Below are 18054 nucleotides of genomic sequence, written 5' to 3' on the forward strand. Positions count from 1 at the left end.
CTTTTTTCTTTTTTTTTAAACTTCATAATACATCACACGCAGAACAATTATTTTCAATCTGTAACAGCAGGTTCAGTCTTTGAGTACAATGGACGGACGCGTTGAGTCAGCTTCGGTACACTACCGTTGTTTGTATTGTTGCGGTGACGTGTAGCAGGTCACTGTAACAGTTCTAAAAAAAATCCTTGTCAATCAAGACGTGCTGTTGCACCCGTTTATTCTGCAGAAATGTTGAAGGATAAGAACAACACAAGGTAGTCATGAGGATTGTTTGACTGCAGCATTAGACTACAGATTTGAATGCTTCCTGTCTCACAAACTGTCACCGAACAAACTTTAGAAGCAACTGTTATGTGTCAAAGTACACAAAATCATTTGAATTATAGATAATGCTATATTATATATATATATATATATATATATATATATATATATATATATATATATATATATATATATATATATATATATATTGGTGTGTGTCTATAAATATATGTATATACATATATACATATATTGGTGTGTGTCTATAAATATATATATATATATATATATATATATATATACATACATATATGGTCATTCTTATTCGTTCGTTCATTTATGCAACAAACAAAGTTAGTTTCTGAGTGAGTTGTTTGTCTATTTACATGTATTATCAATACACGATATCCTCTAATTGAATAATAATGGTAAATTATTTATTATTTATCTATTTATTTTGACATTTCAAAAACATTAGCAACGAAAAGTTGTTCTACGGTCATTACAGTAAGACACGATCGTGTGACTTGTATGACATGCGCTTACCTACAAAGTAAACTAAATCTAGGCCACGACGTCGTATGGCTGCTGAGGATTAATCTGATTGGGATATCCTTGATCTTGTGGTGGGTAGCCTGGCTGTGGAGGGTAGCCTTGTTGTGGTGGGTAGCCTTGCTGTGGCGGGTAGCCTTGTTGTGGTGGGTAGCCTTGTTGTGGGTAGCCTTGATGTTGAGGTTTGAGTGAACGAACAAAGAGTGAAATAAATACAAAAATGTCTTTTTAACTTATGAACTTTTACATGAAGTAACAACACATTACCTCAAGTATTCACATCTGTTCTATGTTTTTCAATGCCCTATAACTGTGTAAATTGTTGGTCAGTAAACAACAAAAAATAGCCCGATAATAGCTTTTTAGCTCCGCTGTCAGCGACGCGGAGCTTATCAAATAGGTTGATTTTCCGTCGTCGTCCGTCGTCGTCCGTCGTCCGTCGTCCGTCGTCGTCGTCGTCGTCCGTCAACAATTGCCTTCTCCTCTGAAACCGCAAGTCCAATTGCTTTGAAATTTTATATGCAGTTCACTTTAGGTGACCTTACTTAAGTTTGTTCAAATCGTGGTGAAATTTGCATATTTGTATTTTTGGGGCAATTTTTGGTGTTTTTGGTAAAAAAATCTTCTTCTCTGAAACCGCTTGTCCGATTGCTTTGAAATTTGATATGCAGTTTACTTAGGGTGACTTCAGTCAGATTTGTTCAAATCATGGTGAAATTTGCATATTTGTATTTTTAAGGCAATTTTTGTCATTTTTGGTAAAAAAATCTTTAAAAATCTTCTTCTTCAAAACTACCAGTCAGATAGCTTTGATATTTGGTACATATGTCCCTAGGGATGATCTATTTCAGATTTGTTCAAATTGTGCAGAAATATGCAAATTTGCATTTTTAAGGCAATTTTTGCCATTTTTGGTCAAAAAATGTATTTCTCAAAAAGTACTGGTCTAATAGTTTTGAAATTGGTATACATGTTTCTATAGATGAACTGAGTAATATATATTGAATTTCTGATGAAATCTGAAATTTTGTATTTTTGGGGCAATTTTTGCCATTTTGGGTCAAAAAATGTGTATTTCCAAAACTATTCATCTGATAGCTTTGAAATTTGGTATACAGGTTCCTACAGATAACTACATGATATTTATTGAATTATGATTAAATCTGCGATTTTGTATTTTTGGGGCAATTTTTGCCATTTTTTGTCAAAAAATGTGTATTTCTAAAACTACTCATCTGATAGCTTTGCAATTGGTATATAGGTTTCTACAGATCACCTTAATGATATTTGTTGAAATTATGATGAAATCTGCAATTTTAAATTTTTGGGGCAATTTTTTCCATTTTTGGTCAAAAAATGTATTTCTCAAAAAGTACTGGTCTAACACCTTTGAAATTTGGTATACAGGTTTCTATAGATGAACTAAATTTGATCTTTTGAAATTACGATGAAATCTGCAATTTTTATTTTTAGGGGCAATTGTTGCCATTTTTGGTCAGAAAATTTTATTCTCAAAAAACTACTCATCAGATAGCTTTGGTTGACATGTTCTTAGGGATGATCCGATGTGATATGTTCAAAGTATGATGAAATCTTCAATTGTGTATTTTTGCATCTTATTTTAGCCACTTTTTCCTGGCCACTGCATTGAGCTATCAAAGATTTCCACCTTCTTCATCAACATGTGTAAAAAATAGTTATTCTCTCCATAAACACAGCGGAGCTATATCGGCCGCTAGGTCGCTTGTATTACTGTTAAAATGTATCATTTAGTCAGTGACCAGTTGACTTATATGTATGTATGTATGTATGTATGTATGTATGTATGTATGTATGTATGTATGTATGTATGTATGTATGTATGTATGTATTATGTATGTATTATGTATGTATATATGTATGTATAAATGTATCTATGTATCTATGTATCGATGCATCTATGTATCTATATATGTATGCACGCGTGGATGTACGTACGTATGTATATGCCTTCATGTCCTTGCTAGGTTACTGGGTGTCATAGTTTGTGAATCAAATCCGATCTAGAATTCACTGAATTGAATCAATGAGCAGAGGAGATTCATTTGCACCATCTAGTTATCCATTGCGAAATCAAGCATAAGCTTTACCCTGATTATTTTGGCCTCCTACGTTGATATTTCGTACCGTGGTTCTACTTTGTTTTTTCTTGTAATATTTATATACAGCGACGGCAATGCCGATACATACACCAATTGGCAAAGCAATGACCAGTATCCTGCAAAGTTCGAATACTGAGTAAACAAGATATAAACGTTTTTTGTAAATTATGCGAACAATATTTATCTCTCTTCCCTCTTTTTCCTTAGTTCATTATTCCCTTGTCAGAGTTTAATCTTTGTACAACCTAAACTACAACAACTTAGTTTATTCATAATGAAGATAAATGATATTAGTATTACGTGAGAACGACAAAGGCATTTAAAAATGGCAATCGATCATTATTCACGACGAATTAAAATTTATGACTTGAATCTTGAGCAGTTCAAATGATGAGCAATTGTTCAGTAAACTGGTGGGAAATTTCTTACTCATATTCAAGTTAAAATGGAAATTGCAATGGGAAGCCAGATTTAATTTTTACATAAAATGAAAACGAAGAATGAGATGCTAGGTTTCTTATACGCTAATGTATCTTCAGCCCATTTTGTTCACGTTGCTGATTGATTGAAAAATCGGCTAAAACTTTAGTATGGAAACTATATACCATATTATGTTTTTTCTAAGATGAACTTACCATACGAAAATGTTGGTACAGCACAAGGTGTCTCCACAACACCAATATAATCCAGTGCAACTGGTTGAAATTAAAAAAAAAAGCTTATCCCGTGTTTAGTATATCAACTGTCGCAAGATATCTAAAAGCTAGCAGAATCCAATATAATTAATCATTCTAATTGTTTTTTTAATAATTACGGGGTTTTAAATTTCATACTGATATTTATCAAAATATTTTATCTGGTGAAATATCTTTTCTCGTGCATCATTGTGGATTTTTTAATTTCTGCATCTATTTTCTCTTTTGTCAAGGTTGACTGCGGTTCAGGGAATTGGATGGTTTCTGAAGAAGGAGCTCATAATGAGTATAGATCAAATGGTAAGGGGAGGGAAAATAATTGGCTTCTGGTCTAATTAGGATGTAAATTTTAAACCAGCTGTAACCTGTCAGAAGAGGGGTACCTCATGACATTAGAGTGTAATTTTTGAGAAAGAAAGAAAGAATGAATTTCAATTAATGGGGCCCTGCACCCAACACAGCGTATTTTGATCAAAAGTCACTTTTTCGCAAATATTCGTTCAATTTTAATTAATTTGTTAACCCAAGATTAAAATATTGGTTGGTTTCACCTTTTAGCTTGTCAAGCAGTTGTAAGTTGCGTCATACAGAAGTGTTAATTTATGCAAATGAATGCAAATCACCCTATTTCCTGGCTTATTTTTCCTTCCAATTTCAAAATTTCCGAAGAATTTAACTTCACTCTGGCTTGGCCAAATTGTCTGAAATTTTCACATTCTGTTCTTTAAGTGCTACACAAAACGACTACTTTGTTTGCAAATAAAATTCTTATATTTTGAATAAGAGGCATTTTAATTTTGCTAATCATGATTTTAATCTCTTTTTTTTTGAGTGTCAGTCTTTCAACCCTTGCCATTTTAGAATGAGGAGAGATAATGCGAAATAGAATAGTCTTTTTTTGCTACATAAACTCTTCTTTCAAGTGATATGATATTTCAGAAAATAGCTTCAACTTTTTTACTTACATTAATTTTTATCGTTAATACTAAAATTGAGGTTTTTTACCCCAAATATACACTCACTTCATCTGCGAGAAAACTACTGCTGCAATACTAAACTTTAGAGTCTCTTCTTTTTGAAACCATATAGTATGAGGGGGTTTCCTTGTCATCTTTGATGAGAAATATTGCTTACTGTGTTGGCAACATGCAGCTCGTAACTCTGTTGGCCAATTTTGATCATCAGTGATCGAATTGGAGAATTGCGTTGCAAACGTTACGTGATTAATTACGGACAGTAAATAATGTAAAACCAGATATGAACTGAATATGCTCACATGTTTAAAAATAGGTTCATTAATAGTAGTACACTTCACAGAACAATAAAATATATGTTATCACTATATGTAGCAGGTTTTTTCAACATCGCATAGTACTCTCAGAGTTTAATCACTAATTACAAAACTTTATTCAATATGCAAATGAGCTATTAATTAACTTGATACTGCTCAATGCTTCATGGGACAATTAGATATCCATCAGATCAATATTTGTAGCACGTTTCATTTAATTTAATGCTGTAATTTTAGAGTAATGTCACTAATTAGAAAGTTCATTAAATATGCAAATAAACCCTAAATTAACTTGACACTGTTCAATGATTCATAGCACAATTAAACATTTATCAAATCAATTTCTGTAGCACGTTTCACAAAATTTGGTGCCGTTATTTCAGAGTTATATACCTAATTAAAAAGTTTATTAAATATGCAAATGAACCCTTAATTAACTTTACATTACTTAGTGCTTTACAAAATAGTTATATATCTGTCGGATCAGTATATGCAGCAGTTTTTATCACATTTGATGCACGACTAATTATAAAACTTCATGAAATATGCAAATGAGCTAATTATAAACTTGACACTGCCCAATGCTTCTCAGTACAATTTGATATTTATCAGATCAACATCTGTAGCAATTTTCATCGATTTAACGCTGTAATTTCGGAGTAATATCACTAATTACAAAGTTCATTAAATATGAAAATGAACCCTTAATTAACTTAACACAACTAAATGCTCTACACCACCATTAGATATCTGTCGGATCAGTATCTGCAGCAGATTTCATCACATTTGGTGCAGTTATTTTGGAGTTATATCACTAATTACAAAATTTTGTGCTGTATTTCTTGATATATTTCTACACTGTCATTACCGTCTCCATAGGGAAACCATAGTACGGAAAAAACGATATTGCATTACTTCATTAATATGCAAGCCACACAAACCAAAATCTAATCAGTTCTTGCAAGTAGCATATGGTACCTGTGTACCAAATCTGACTTGAATCCGTTTAGGCGTTTTTGAGTTATCGTGTAAACAGACAGACAGGCAGACAGACAGACAGACAGACAGACACACACACACACACACACACACACACACACGGACAGACAGACAGACATCGCTATGACATTAGCCCACATGTTTACACACGTGAGCTAAAAAGTGATTGCAAAATTCACGACAATAATTAGTTTGCACAATTTCAGTCTTCTCGTTGAAATCACGAAGTGATCTCTTGTGGGAATAGATCAACGAGACCCTTTAGATCCATCTCAATAAATATTGGTAAGTCCACTTATCGTTTGAAAACCAGCACCACTCACTAGTATACGACGTAACCTGAGGTCGAACAAACTTGTTTAGATAACACCTGTTTGTGACAAAAGGAAAACAATGAATATTATTATCAAGAGAAACTTCTTGCGCAGATTAAAGTTTTCTTTACAATTGTTTTCTTCGATCTTCATATTATTGAGTTGCAATTTAAAGAATTAAAGATAGTGTCGTAGGCATTCGTCGGAGTCTTCACCATGATTTGAGATCACCTCATTATCGTGAAGAATATGTTTCATAAAATCACTATACTCAGGATCCCAATTGAGTGAAAACACTTTATAGGCAATTTGAGTTGATGATCTAATCCACTTTCAAATTAAAAATAAATACTGATCATTTTCAAATGTTTCAAATTTTACTGTCCAATACCATTTCTTTGTAGATGTATCGTGCCTTTAGTTTGTAGTGCTAAAATTACAACATGACATTAACAGATCGGTAATTGAGACAGAAATATACTCGATGCTAACGAAACTCGTATAGGAGGAGATCGGAATACCAACATGGGTGCCTCAGATATGGATTCAAATTTCACGTTCTGTAAAGGTTTAATTCTGAAAAATGAATTTTACAGACATCCTGACAACATTGTTTAGCATTATGAAGATTTTATCTTCATTACAACAAACAGCTTGGCGTCTGATGATATTCCTGGGATTGTTTGGTCGTAATGTATTTTTTCTAACAGTTTAGGCTATGCAAATATGACACCTATATATTACATATACATAGCAGTTGGCCAGGGAGAATTTTTGACTGGACACAAAGCCTGTTACCTTAATGAGTCATGTTACCCATGGCAACGACCTATTTCAACTCCTACATTTGTCATACCAATGACAGCTCACCTCTACAGTTATTAAAATGTTGTGGCATAGTCTGCAATTACGTGAAATATTGAATGAAAACGTCGTTCCGGCACGTCCACCCCGTATACGTACAGGAAGGCCGTGAAAACACCGAATTTTCATCGTGTTTGCCAGAAAGTTCATTTTCCTTAGCAAAATAGCTTCCACCTTTACCCTAACGGTAGAAAGAATCCGTTTTATGGTTTAACGATGTAAACGGGCCTAGCAACAACATTCGATTGAGCTTTAAATCACTTTATGAGAGACACTTCTGTTGGCGATCCATCTGCAAACGATTGCAGGACACACCGACATGCATCTGCAATGGCAGATGTTCGCCGAGAACCAGACATACAGGACTTCCTTGGCGGTTTGAATTTTCAAAGTCGTATTTCACATCTAAAAGTATGAGCTGTCACTCGCTCTCGAACTCCTGAAAAGGTGACTTGAGTCTTCTTGACAATCTCATTCGATAAGTAAATAATAAAGTCTACTGAACCGACAACTGTGCAATTACGCCACATGAGAATTATCACAGCATAAATAACTTCCCTTCTTATTGTTTAGCCCCACTGTTACTTTATGTTTCAACGGCACAGTCATTAAAGGGGTCAAATATCCCCCTTAAATGAACAATCTTTAAAAATCTATTCGCTCAATCAGTATTTTTGTTTGATCTATGCTTAATGTATGGCATACGTGCACGAGTGCATTATACTCTTACTGTGAATGCGTTCAAAGTGAAAGTAAATAAGTCTTGAAGTTTTATCCTACCTGAGATACTTGACAGATCAGAAGCGAGCACGCAAAGAGAGCGTCAACCCTTCCTGACACAATCTTCTCAAATATCCTCATCTTTAAATACGTTCCTGTCTTTGGATAGGCAAATACAATGAAAAGACAATGCAGAGAACGCTCTACAGACGTTCTACAGAACGAGGTGTTTATTACACTGAAAAATGTAGAAGGTTGGTTATTAACCAATTATTGACACTGCTTTATAGCAGTTTGTGCATAGAGCTTTATACATGTCATTGGGCAAGCTTGTACATACCAGTATACTTCAAACCCGCTTAATAAATACACATGATTTACAGCTCGCAGATTTGCCCGTGATGTAGAATTGTACAAGATGTATCATGCATCACCTTTGATAAAACTGGTACGATACCATGAATTGACATGACCATAAAGAAGAGGCATTGATTTTTTAATCGTAAACGACATGGCGGTATCATTCACAACTATGCACTGAGAAACAGCTTGATATTCATTTCACTTCAACGTACGTTATTATTTACATGGTAAATGTCCTTGTTAGATAGCAATAACACTATTATGTAGCTGTTTATATTCCTTGTCCTAATTTCTAGACAGCTTATGGGAACACAATAGATTTTTTCCTTACCAGTGTTTTGTTTCTTCTATGTTTATTTTCCCCTTATGCAAACATAGAACAGCAGGACATGCTGCAAGAAGGACATACAATGTGAGTAGTGAGGTGTATCTAGATTTTAAATCAACATAGTCGGATTTTCCTTGCTCCACAGTTGTGTTGACACATGGCCACCACCTTACTTCAAGCCATCGCTGCATTTATGATAGAAGTAATACTTTCTTTAGATGATTGTTGGAAAATCTTCTGAAACCGTCTAAAATACTTTTTCTATAACGGCCCTGTGACATCGCCTCTTCACTTCAAATAGTTTTTGATTTTGAACCCACATCCTCGAATGTCCCCTAACACAATGGGTTGCAGTTTTCTCATTAGATTATTCCATGATTTCCATGCTAGGTATCTATTTCAAGCGCGTGTTTTACTTAAGGGAGTGTCATTTACCATGTTTATGACAACTACATCACCTTGCATATATTAGATCATTCATCGGACCCCCCAGCTTGACAAAGAAGGCGGTGATACATAGCAAGACTATTTAACAGATTTGTGCAATGAATTGCCGCTATCATATAGCTCACTTGTATGCAAATATTAGCTCGTCTGTCAGCGACGCGGAACTTATCAGATAGATTCATCGCCCGTCGTCATCTGACGGTCCGTCTTTTGTCCTTCTGTCGTCTGTTAAAGGTATACAGTCACCTGTAATCTAAGTATGCCCATTTATGGTCAAATGTGCATTCCATGATATTCAAAATGTCCAAGTGAGGGCGCTGTTCTTAAAATTGATTAATATTTTATATTAAGTGGTTTTTTTGTTGTTGTCTTGTCATTTTTTCTTTTATGTTTTTATATGGACGTTTTTTATGTCTGAATTAAAGATTAAATAAATAAAATAAAATAAATAAAAGCGGCCACCCGCATAAATCTGTGATTGGTTAGATTTTCTCTTTCCATGGTAACTGTGGCAAATTGGAACAGTGAACGTATACCTTTAACACTTGGCTTGTTCTCTGAAAGCGCTTTTCCTTATAGTTTGTAGCTTGGTATGGATGTTTTTTATTTGTGACACCAGTCAGGGTTTTCAAATTTTCGCTAGCTAGCTAATGATATTTCAGTAATTAAAATATTTAAAATTTCAAAAAATGACATTAAAATGGCAAGCTTACCTTTAGAGTTTAACAGATTTATTAATGATGGATGATTATAATACATCCTTTGTTCAAGGTGTTTCTTTGGCCATTCGTTTTTCAATATATTTGGAATAAGGTAGAACTGAAACCAAATTATTTTTTGGCTCCTGAAAGGTACCCAACAGGCAAAAATATTAGTACTACACTGAGTGCCTTCACAACAGTTGTACATCATTTTAAAACTTGTCGGAAGAGAACAAATGAATATCGAGTTTTTGACTCGGTATTTGTTGTAGTGTATCCAGAACCTAAGTCAAGGTCGTGAAATAAAAGGAAAAGGGGAATCCGAGGGAAAAGAACCGTTGTGATCTGACTTCAGAATAAGTATGGTAACCATTACAGCAGTACATGTAATAGCAGTATGAAAATAATTCTGGAAAATGGACAAAGTTAATGCAAAATAAAGTAAAACAGGTACTTTGCTGAATTCTCACCTTCGCGTGGCCATCCCTGCGTTAGTAAAATTTGATAGAAAATATCAACGTGAAGGTCTGAGAAGACATCTTGAAAATTGAGCAGTCTCTCTCACGACGCAAATAATCCTGTAGTGTATAGTGAATTTTGTTAATAAAACATTATGCCATTACATTGTTTCCAAATGTAAAAGATAATTTGTTTAAATTTTGTCATTAAAATTTGAACGTTTATTCGTAGTAATCATGCGGACCAATAGGCTTTCACCCGACGGTTTCAAGCATACAGTCACCTACGCCCAGGTATTTGACAAAGAGGTGGGTGGTAACTCTTTCGACACGTGAACACTAAATCTTAAAGTGACGCGTTGGTCCTGCATTACTAGCTCTCTTTGAATACTTTTTATGGGCAACACTTCAAATGATCAGATTCTCATCGATTGCATGTTTCATCCTTTCTTTTAATGTTTTTAAAATACGATTCGTTTTGTTCTTCCAAAATACCGAGTATTCAGCTTGTCAACACAGCCTGTATAAATCAAATGATATGATTGTTGACAGCTGATCCAATGCAACGTCTTTGAGTGGTCGACAACACTTGAATAAATCAACAGATGTTTGCTTTTTTATTGCGTCTGTCGCAGTCAGAATACTACCTATATCCGGGTCGCACGGTTTGCAGCAAGCGAGTTTTAAAAATTACTGCAGACACTCAACCACTAGAGCTGACCATATTATTCGAAAGATGGTTTCCCTGTCGAGTGGCGTCTTCGCCGTGGCTCTTATGGCGATTTGTTCAGTACCACAGGTAAGATTTGTCCATAACTCAATCGCTATGGTTCCGCCATACCAATATACACTCATCGATCCCGGTACAAACCGGTCCCGACATGTTGCGCCTTTATTTCAAATACAGGCGACATGTACAAATATTTACGCCATCAAATGCAGAATTCTATCATTCACCAGATGCAACATAACAATCCTTACTGCACCCAGAAATATTTCCTTTCACATGAGAGACAAAGGTACTTGGGGCATTTCTAGAGGTTTACCACATGCTGTATCAAAAGAGTTAAATGTCTCCTTTGAGAGTAACACCACAGTTTCTTCAACTTTTCTTAGGGATTCAAGAGACTACAGTAAACCTTGCTTAAAGCAAATATTTGTCATTAATCAACTGATAATTTTGTCTGCAATAGCCCGTTTCTGAGAATGAAGAAATTGGGTATTCTAAAATCTGTCTCTGTGTGACTGGGTATATATACAATAAGGAAGTCCGACAATCATTGAAAAACTAGAGTTTCATGAGTGGATTTATGAGCTTGGGGGATATGTCAATAGTTTTATAATATTTCTTTTCATTCCTTCCGACTAACATATTGGTTACACGAAAATTCTAAACTTTACAGAAAAATCAGCCATATTTGTCCACTTAACCGCCTAAGCTTGGCCAACTGCTTTCGTTTCCTTGTTGGTGACGTATTTTGTAACCGAGGTCATATGATCATGCTACCTTTTTTAACGAGATTGGCGACCGCTTCGCTATGTCTCAGAGTGTTTCTTCCGGCAGAGAACCGCCCACCGTGAAACAACCCGAGCCATAAATCGTCTGACTGACAGCACCATGGCACGGCTAGAAATGGTCTGTAGGCAGCCAACCATGTTACTCCTCCCTATTGCCCGTTACACTTCACACCTTCAAGTGACCTTGAGAAAAATATTACTTGCGGCTTTTTTCAGCACATAATTTGACCAACAATCAAAGGAAGTAGCAAATTCGATTTTATTTTTGAAGGAGAACGATGTCAATGTTACAAGAATAAGCTGGCAAATTTAGTGTGTGCCATGAAGCTTTTGTTTTGCAGTGTCCACTGATAATTTTATCTGATGTATTTTAGGGAAGAAATATGTTTGTGATCATATTGTATAACAATCACAACAGTGTCTGTGACAAAATACCAACGTAAGATATTATTAAGGTGCAATGGCTTAAAGATCTAAAGTCTCATAAAATGTACACTGCATGTCGGCCGCAAGTATCTGTCATGCTATGACATTTACCGATTGCATCAAAACACTGTCACTCCGGTGGTGGAAGGGGCGTGTATCCGTGATCAAATATCGCTGTACATCCCGTCGCTACCCAGAACATATCCCAAACTGTCGTTCAAGTAGCCGGCCGTCTTACTACATCCTGTAAGCTGTCCGAGCAACATCGACGTGTTTTACCTAATTTTCCCAATATACTATGTCGTGTGTAACTTCCCGGAAACCTACTTTATAAAGGCGTTCTAAGTTGGGCAATTCTTTTGAAGTTTGCTTTGTACGACATAAAGAAGCTGAAGATTCAGATTTTATATTTTGATTTTTTCCTCAAAGTTGATTTGCTTTACAAAGACCTCCTGTTTGAGTCATTTGTATAAGGATTTGTCTTTTTTATTTCTTTCCTTTACAGGCATACTGTTACGATGTCTGCTCTCAGTCGGGTTCGATTGAATATTAGTAAGTAAAATTTAGCTAACTTTAAAATAAAGAAGCCTGTCCATGTATCTGAACCTATTTCACCATTATGAACAGTGACGTTAAACATGCCCAACTTGCATATTATGAAAAAAACAACAGAGAATCTTGTGGGTTAAACGTTTGTTAAAACAGGAATTTTCACATTCCATGGAAAGTCTTTCTAGAATATAAACTCAAGTCTTTAGGAGGTTACATTATTTCCAATTGTAATTTTAAAACTAAACTTTTACCTGTCCAGTTTACAGATTTTGTTACACATTGTTTTGATACTTGGTCTGAGGAAACTAAGAAATATCAAAGTAACATAGATCAAATTATTTGGAATAATGGAAATGTACTCATTGATGGAAAATCAGTGTGTTTGGAAGACTTTGCAGATAATTGTATTATAAATATTTCAGACTTATTTGATGAGAGTGGAGTGATTCCCTGGACAACAATTGTTCGAGAAAGTTTTTCACCAATCCATAGATTACAGTAGCTGGGTATTTTATCGGCCATCCCCGAGGAGTTAAAGAATAAGGAAAATACAATTGATGAAGTTAGTTTTTCTCTCTCTGGTTGTCCAACACCGTTACATTCAATTTCTAAGTCTGAAATAAAACACGAGTTAATAGAGAGGATTTTTACTGTACCTGTGAGTCAAAGAAAACTTGAAGAGGTCCTCAACGTCAACAATGTACAGTGGGATAAATTGTATACGTTGATTTACAAAATGTCAGTTGATTGTAAATTAAAGAGACAAAGTCGGCCATTTTTCATGAATTTTGTTTGATTTGAGATGCTGCTTATATTGTTTGACTTGTCGAAAGATACTGAATGAATGGGTGACCATGCATACATTCGACCCGGTTTTAGACACGATCAACGAAACCATCGCGAAAATGAATTAATGGTCATGACCATTCATTCATTTTCGCATGGTCACCCATTCATTCAGTATCTTTCGACATGCCAAACAATTGTCCCTTTAATTAAGAGAATTTCAGTTTAAAATTCTTCACAACATTTTGTTTACTAACGAAAAACTTCACACACTAAATCCTCAGAAATTTCCATCTGAGGTGCGTACTTTTTGTGGTGTCGCCCCAGAAACTCTAAAACATCTTTTTCACCAGTGTTACTATACTGTAGCTTTATGGAGAGAGATAATTTTTGTATCGGGGCAACCATTGAACGTTAATGGCAGACCAAGTAGACTATGTCAAATTCTATCTGATCCAAATGAAACGTTATTAGACAATTTTATTGGTTTACTTATTAAAAAACATATTTACTTCTGTAAAATGCAGGGAAGCAAACCGAATTATAGAGGTGTACTTTTCTTTGTCAAGAGAATCTATCATATTGAATTTTTTATTGCAAAGAAAAATAACAAGTTGTAGTCTCATTTGAAAAAGTGGCAACCCCTACTAAATTTTTTTAACCAGCAAAATGTCGCTTATTTTATACTGTTCTATACTTTGTTTATACATCTATTTATTTATTGTACGGAGAAAAAAAAAACAATTCAATGGATGTAATGTGAATAATTAATGCATATCCGATAAAACATTGCAAAAAAACAAACAAAACAAAACAGTGACGTTAAATAGAATATTATCACAATCCTTAGCTGACGATTCTCACTAAAATTGAAACTCGCGTTACAATAACGGACGGTATCAGCTACTGTCCTGATTTCCGTGCTACTGCCGTGAATGCATCGCGTTTCACAAGTACAAGACCAATAGAGCTATACAAAATCACACGCGTCCTTCAGTTAAAGACAGCTCACGGCTACCATATGAAATTACAGGGTACACATTACGAGTTTTATGATTTTCATCAGCAATTTCTGCAAGTCTTCCCTTTATGTCTTACTGATTATTTTCAAAGATCGCCCTCAATTCCTAAAATCAATAACAGTATCATTTAATTTATTTATTCTAAACAAGCTGTTCTGGATTATATTGGTGCTGTGGAGAAACTACATGCTGTACCAACTACTGGCTCTGGTAAGTGCGTCGTTTTTGTTCAGAAATTACAAACCAAGCTAGGACGTGAGTTCGTGTCAATTTCAAATTAAATAATATGCACAATAAAATGCAACCATTAATTACAGCTTTTTGTGGCCATCGTATCATATTGGTGAGGAAATATTATCGATCGAATAAGTTTCTAGGATAGAGGCTGTAATTAAATGTACAGATTGTATTCTACTTTTGACTCAAATACCCTGAAAAAAGAATCACGTCATATATTTTCAGGGTAATTGTTATTGGCGGGCCTATTTTGGTATGTGTGGGAATTGTTGTATGTATCTGTCGCTATAGGAGACGGCAAAGATCGAATCAACAAACCACCGTTGTCCGAAACAGTGCCCCTACCACTGGTAAGTTTTAAGTTATTTAACAATGATTTTGGTCTTGGCTAGGAGAGGATATTCAATAAGATTCGCTCATCGAAGTTATAATCATATGAAAAGTGGACAAGGTCCTCTCATCGAGGCTTGAAAAGACCTCATCAACCACATCACATCAATGCAATGTATTTGCAAAAGAGTGTCCAACTATTTTGAAATGGTCAATGGATGTAATCAGCTAATTTATTATAACATCGGTGGGGCAGTAATGCCTCACACTCGTGTAAAATAAGTTAGCAAACAAATGTTTAACTGTAGTAGGTCAACAGTTGTGCCTTCATTCACTGAATAAAGGCAAACTGTCAAACAATCGTACTTCATAGCTCTCTTTCCCAATCACACAAGAAATAATCCATGGCTATTAAGTGCGATAGCTGTAACGCTTTGTTGTATAAAACAAGTGCATTTCCCGTTCTTTGAGCTAAAGATATATAACTAATATGCTGACAAAATTTTAATACAACATTGCCGACAAAACGCATTGAGTCAAAGGTCAGTTTTGCAGTTGATAAATAAACTCTGGTCTGGAAGAAAAGTCGGTTGCAAACAAAATGCAGGGTACCCTTTGAACACTAGACACTGGATGCAGTTACTATGGAAAAAGATATTTCACAGACAAAACAAAAATATCTCAAAAAAATTGCAAAATATATCACAAAATTCTGTACATCTAATGAAGCTCTGATATCTTGGACCATTTTGATTGTCAACTCGTAATAAATAAAATTATCATTTTTTATTTTATTTCAAAGTTGTCATGGGACAAATCACGACTACAGAACAGACATTCCAAGGACAGCAGGCATATCCTCAACCAACGCCATACCCTCATCAAAAACAGGGCCCGGTGCAAGGCAACCCTCCATCGTACTACGTCGTAACCTAGTGCTGCTTCAAAGGCCAACCGCCACCCAGACAACAAATGATACATTCGACGGTGTCCATAGTTGTCTGGGTGGTTGTAACCTCTAGCAGGTATACTGGATTTATGAAATGATAGAAGACAGGGAGGAGGTTGGGGGAGGGTTGCTGACCAACTGACATCGAAAAGTGTTTTTTACAATCATGGGGATTGTCGTTCGCTCTCAACGATACATTCGTTAAGTTGCACAGAAAAGTCGCCTGTTAACTTATCGTTCCAAAATTGTGAAGACTTTATGCATGAAAAATTGTAAAAACACCACTGATAAATATACTGGTAATTATGTGGCTCTCCCAGAATCAAGTTTGTAATAAAAAGAAGATAGATGAATTAATGATATTTCAAGGTTGCATTCGTCACGATTATGATCTGTAGCTCAGTCGGATCGGCTTCGAACATACGCTAACGGTTTATTTTCTATTTTGCAGGAAATGTGTTTACATCAACAGTATTCATTGGCCCGAGTTATCAACAGTTTGTTACGCAATACGGTTTCCCTAGGAATTGATATAATATAATTGTCATATAGCAGGAATAGAATTGCAGCATTTATTCAAGTTTATCATTTTCGATATTTGACGCCATAGTGTGTTACTTTCATTTTACATTCACTTCAAATGAAATCCAGAGATTAAATTTTAACAACTTTTCAAAGCACACATTTTTAATAAGAAGGTAAAGAACGTCGATTATTCCAATTAATGATCACTGTCATAACAGTATATTGAATTCTTTCATCTTGTAAGGTCTTTATTCGGTGATTTTAGGTCATCGGGCCGATACACGTTAACTTTACAATAAAGGAAAGTATATAAATTGACAGGAAGTATAATAAACTACCGCATATTATAAGTATTCACTACACTTATCCCTATCCTTAATTTTATAGAATGGACTGTATCTGCTGTTATACGTTTAATTGTATTTGAATTAGCTGATTCCATCAAGAATATAAATTTTCTCTCTGTTGGAGGAATAAAATGAAACTGGGGAATATCTTTCACCCTGAAATTATCGAACCTCGTCACTTTAACAAAACAAACATATTCGTTCATGTACATCATATTTTTGAATTTTCTATCTGTTTCACATCGTAAGTAATGAGAAGAGCAAGAGCATCTTAGAAACGTTATCATATCCATTTGTATCTTAGTGTTTGCATTAGAAACATACTTTTCCTGTGCAAGTGAAATCTTAAATTCCAAATACTATAAAAGTTTGACAAGAGTTTCAGTATCTGTTTTTCTACAAACAGCCTTTAAAATTTTCTACGAAAGTGCTCGTGAAACTTCAGTCATCAAAAACTTCCTGGATAAATAACTCTTCCATCTGTCATTAGCTATATGTGCATAATGCAGAGAGTCAATTCAAGCCATCAAGTACTAAAGCTTGGAGATAGGAGCTTATATTATCACGGATACATATATAATTCTGCTGTTAAAGATTCCATTCAAGTGGGAATCAGTCGAATGTGCAGAGCAATATGCAACCCTCCCTCTATCACCAAGCTGTCGAAAAGACGAACATGTGATCAGTAATACTCGTCACATCGCAATTGTGGTTGCTTGTAATATTATGCATATTAGCTATGGGTAAGCACACTTGAACTTCGTTGAAGTATTAAAAGTGTTATTTTTTTGTTATCATTGGTCTAACCATTTACAGTAGAGGCATCTATGCTTGAACTTTACAGTAGTATTGATTCGAGTTCCCAATCGAATAAAAGATGTCGATTGCATAGGACTCTGTCTGTGTCGACTAACATATGTTAGCAAAAAAACCGCATTCTAACAAAGGACGACTCCACTATTACAATAATTGTGATTTTAAATGGTGGAGACAGTAGACACTTAATTGTTTCTTCGCAACTACCGTATGAAACGTACAATAAATTATTTCTGTACTGTCAAATTATAACCAATTTTGTTAATATTTCAAAATACTTTGTCATTAAACATGTTTTTGTACGTGTACACCATTTCGATATCGCTGTCGATTTCATAAAAAACATGGTACACAGTTTTATACTTCATACATTCTATATTTCATAACTCAAAAGCACATTCGTCGACTG

General features: G+C 34.9%; 2 protein-coding genes across 2 annotated transcripts; one reads left to right on the forward strand and one right to left on the reverse strand.

Annotated features, from left to right (window-relative positions):
- Positions 1 to 734: 734 nt before the first annotated feature.
- Positions 735 to 8078, reverse strand: LOC139134370 (major prion protein homolog). The gene is made up of 5 exons (XM_070701234.1): positions 7901 to 8078; positions 6266 to 6312; positions 3593 to 3652; positions 2946 to 3073; positions 735 to 986 (listed from the first exon to the last, which is right to left on the reverse strand). Exons 1-5 carry the CDS (start codon positions 7979 to 7981, stop codon positions 829 to 831), a joined length of 474 nt encoding a protein of 157 aa, XP_070557335.1. The 5' UTR covers positions 7982 to 8078; the 3' UTR covers positions 735 to 828.
- Positions 8079 to 10547: 2469 nt separating this feature from the next.
- On the forward strand, positions 10548 to 17958 carry LOC139135969 (uncharacterized). Its single transcript, XM_070703771.1, has 6 exons — positions 10548 to 10936; positions 12587 to 12633; positions 14592 to 14651; positions 14904 to 15028; positions 15811 to 16033; positions 16409 to 17958. The coding sequence occupies exons 1-5, from the start codon at positions 10874 to 10876 to the stop codon at positions 15942 to 15944; spliced, it is 429 nt and encodes a 142-aa protein (XP_070559872.1). The 5' UTR covers positions 10548 to 10873; the 3' UTR covers positions 15945 to 16033; positions 16409 to 17958.
- Positions 17959 to 18054: the final 96 nt, after the last annotated feature.

This window comes from Ptychodera flava, chromosome 6, assembly GCF_041260155.1.
Source record: "Ptychodera flava strain L36383 chromosome 6, AS_Pfla_20210202, whole genome shotgun sequence".
NCBI lineage: Eukaryota > Metazoa > Hemichordata > Enteropneusta > Ptychoderidae > Ptychodera > Ptychodera flava.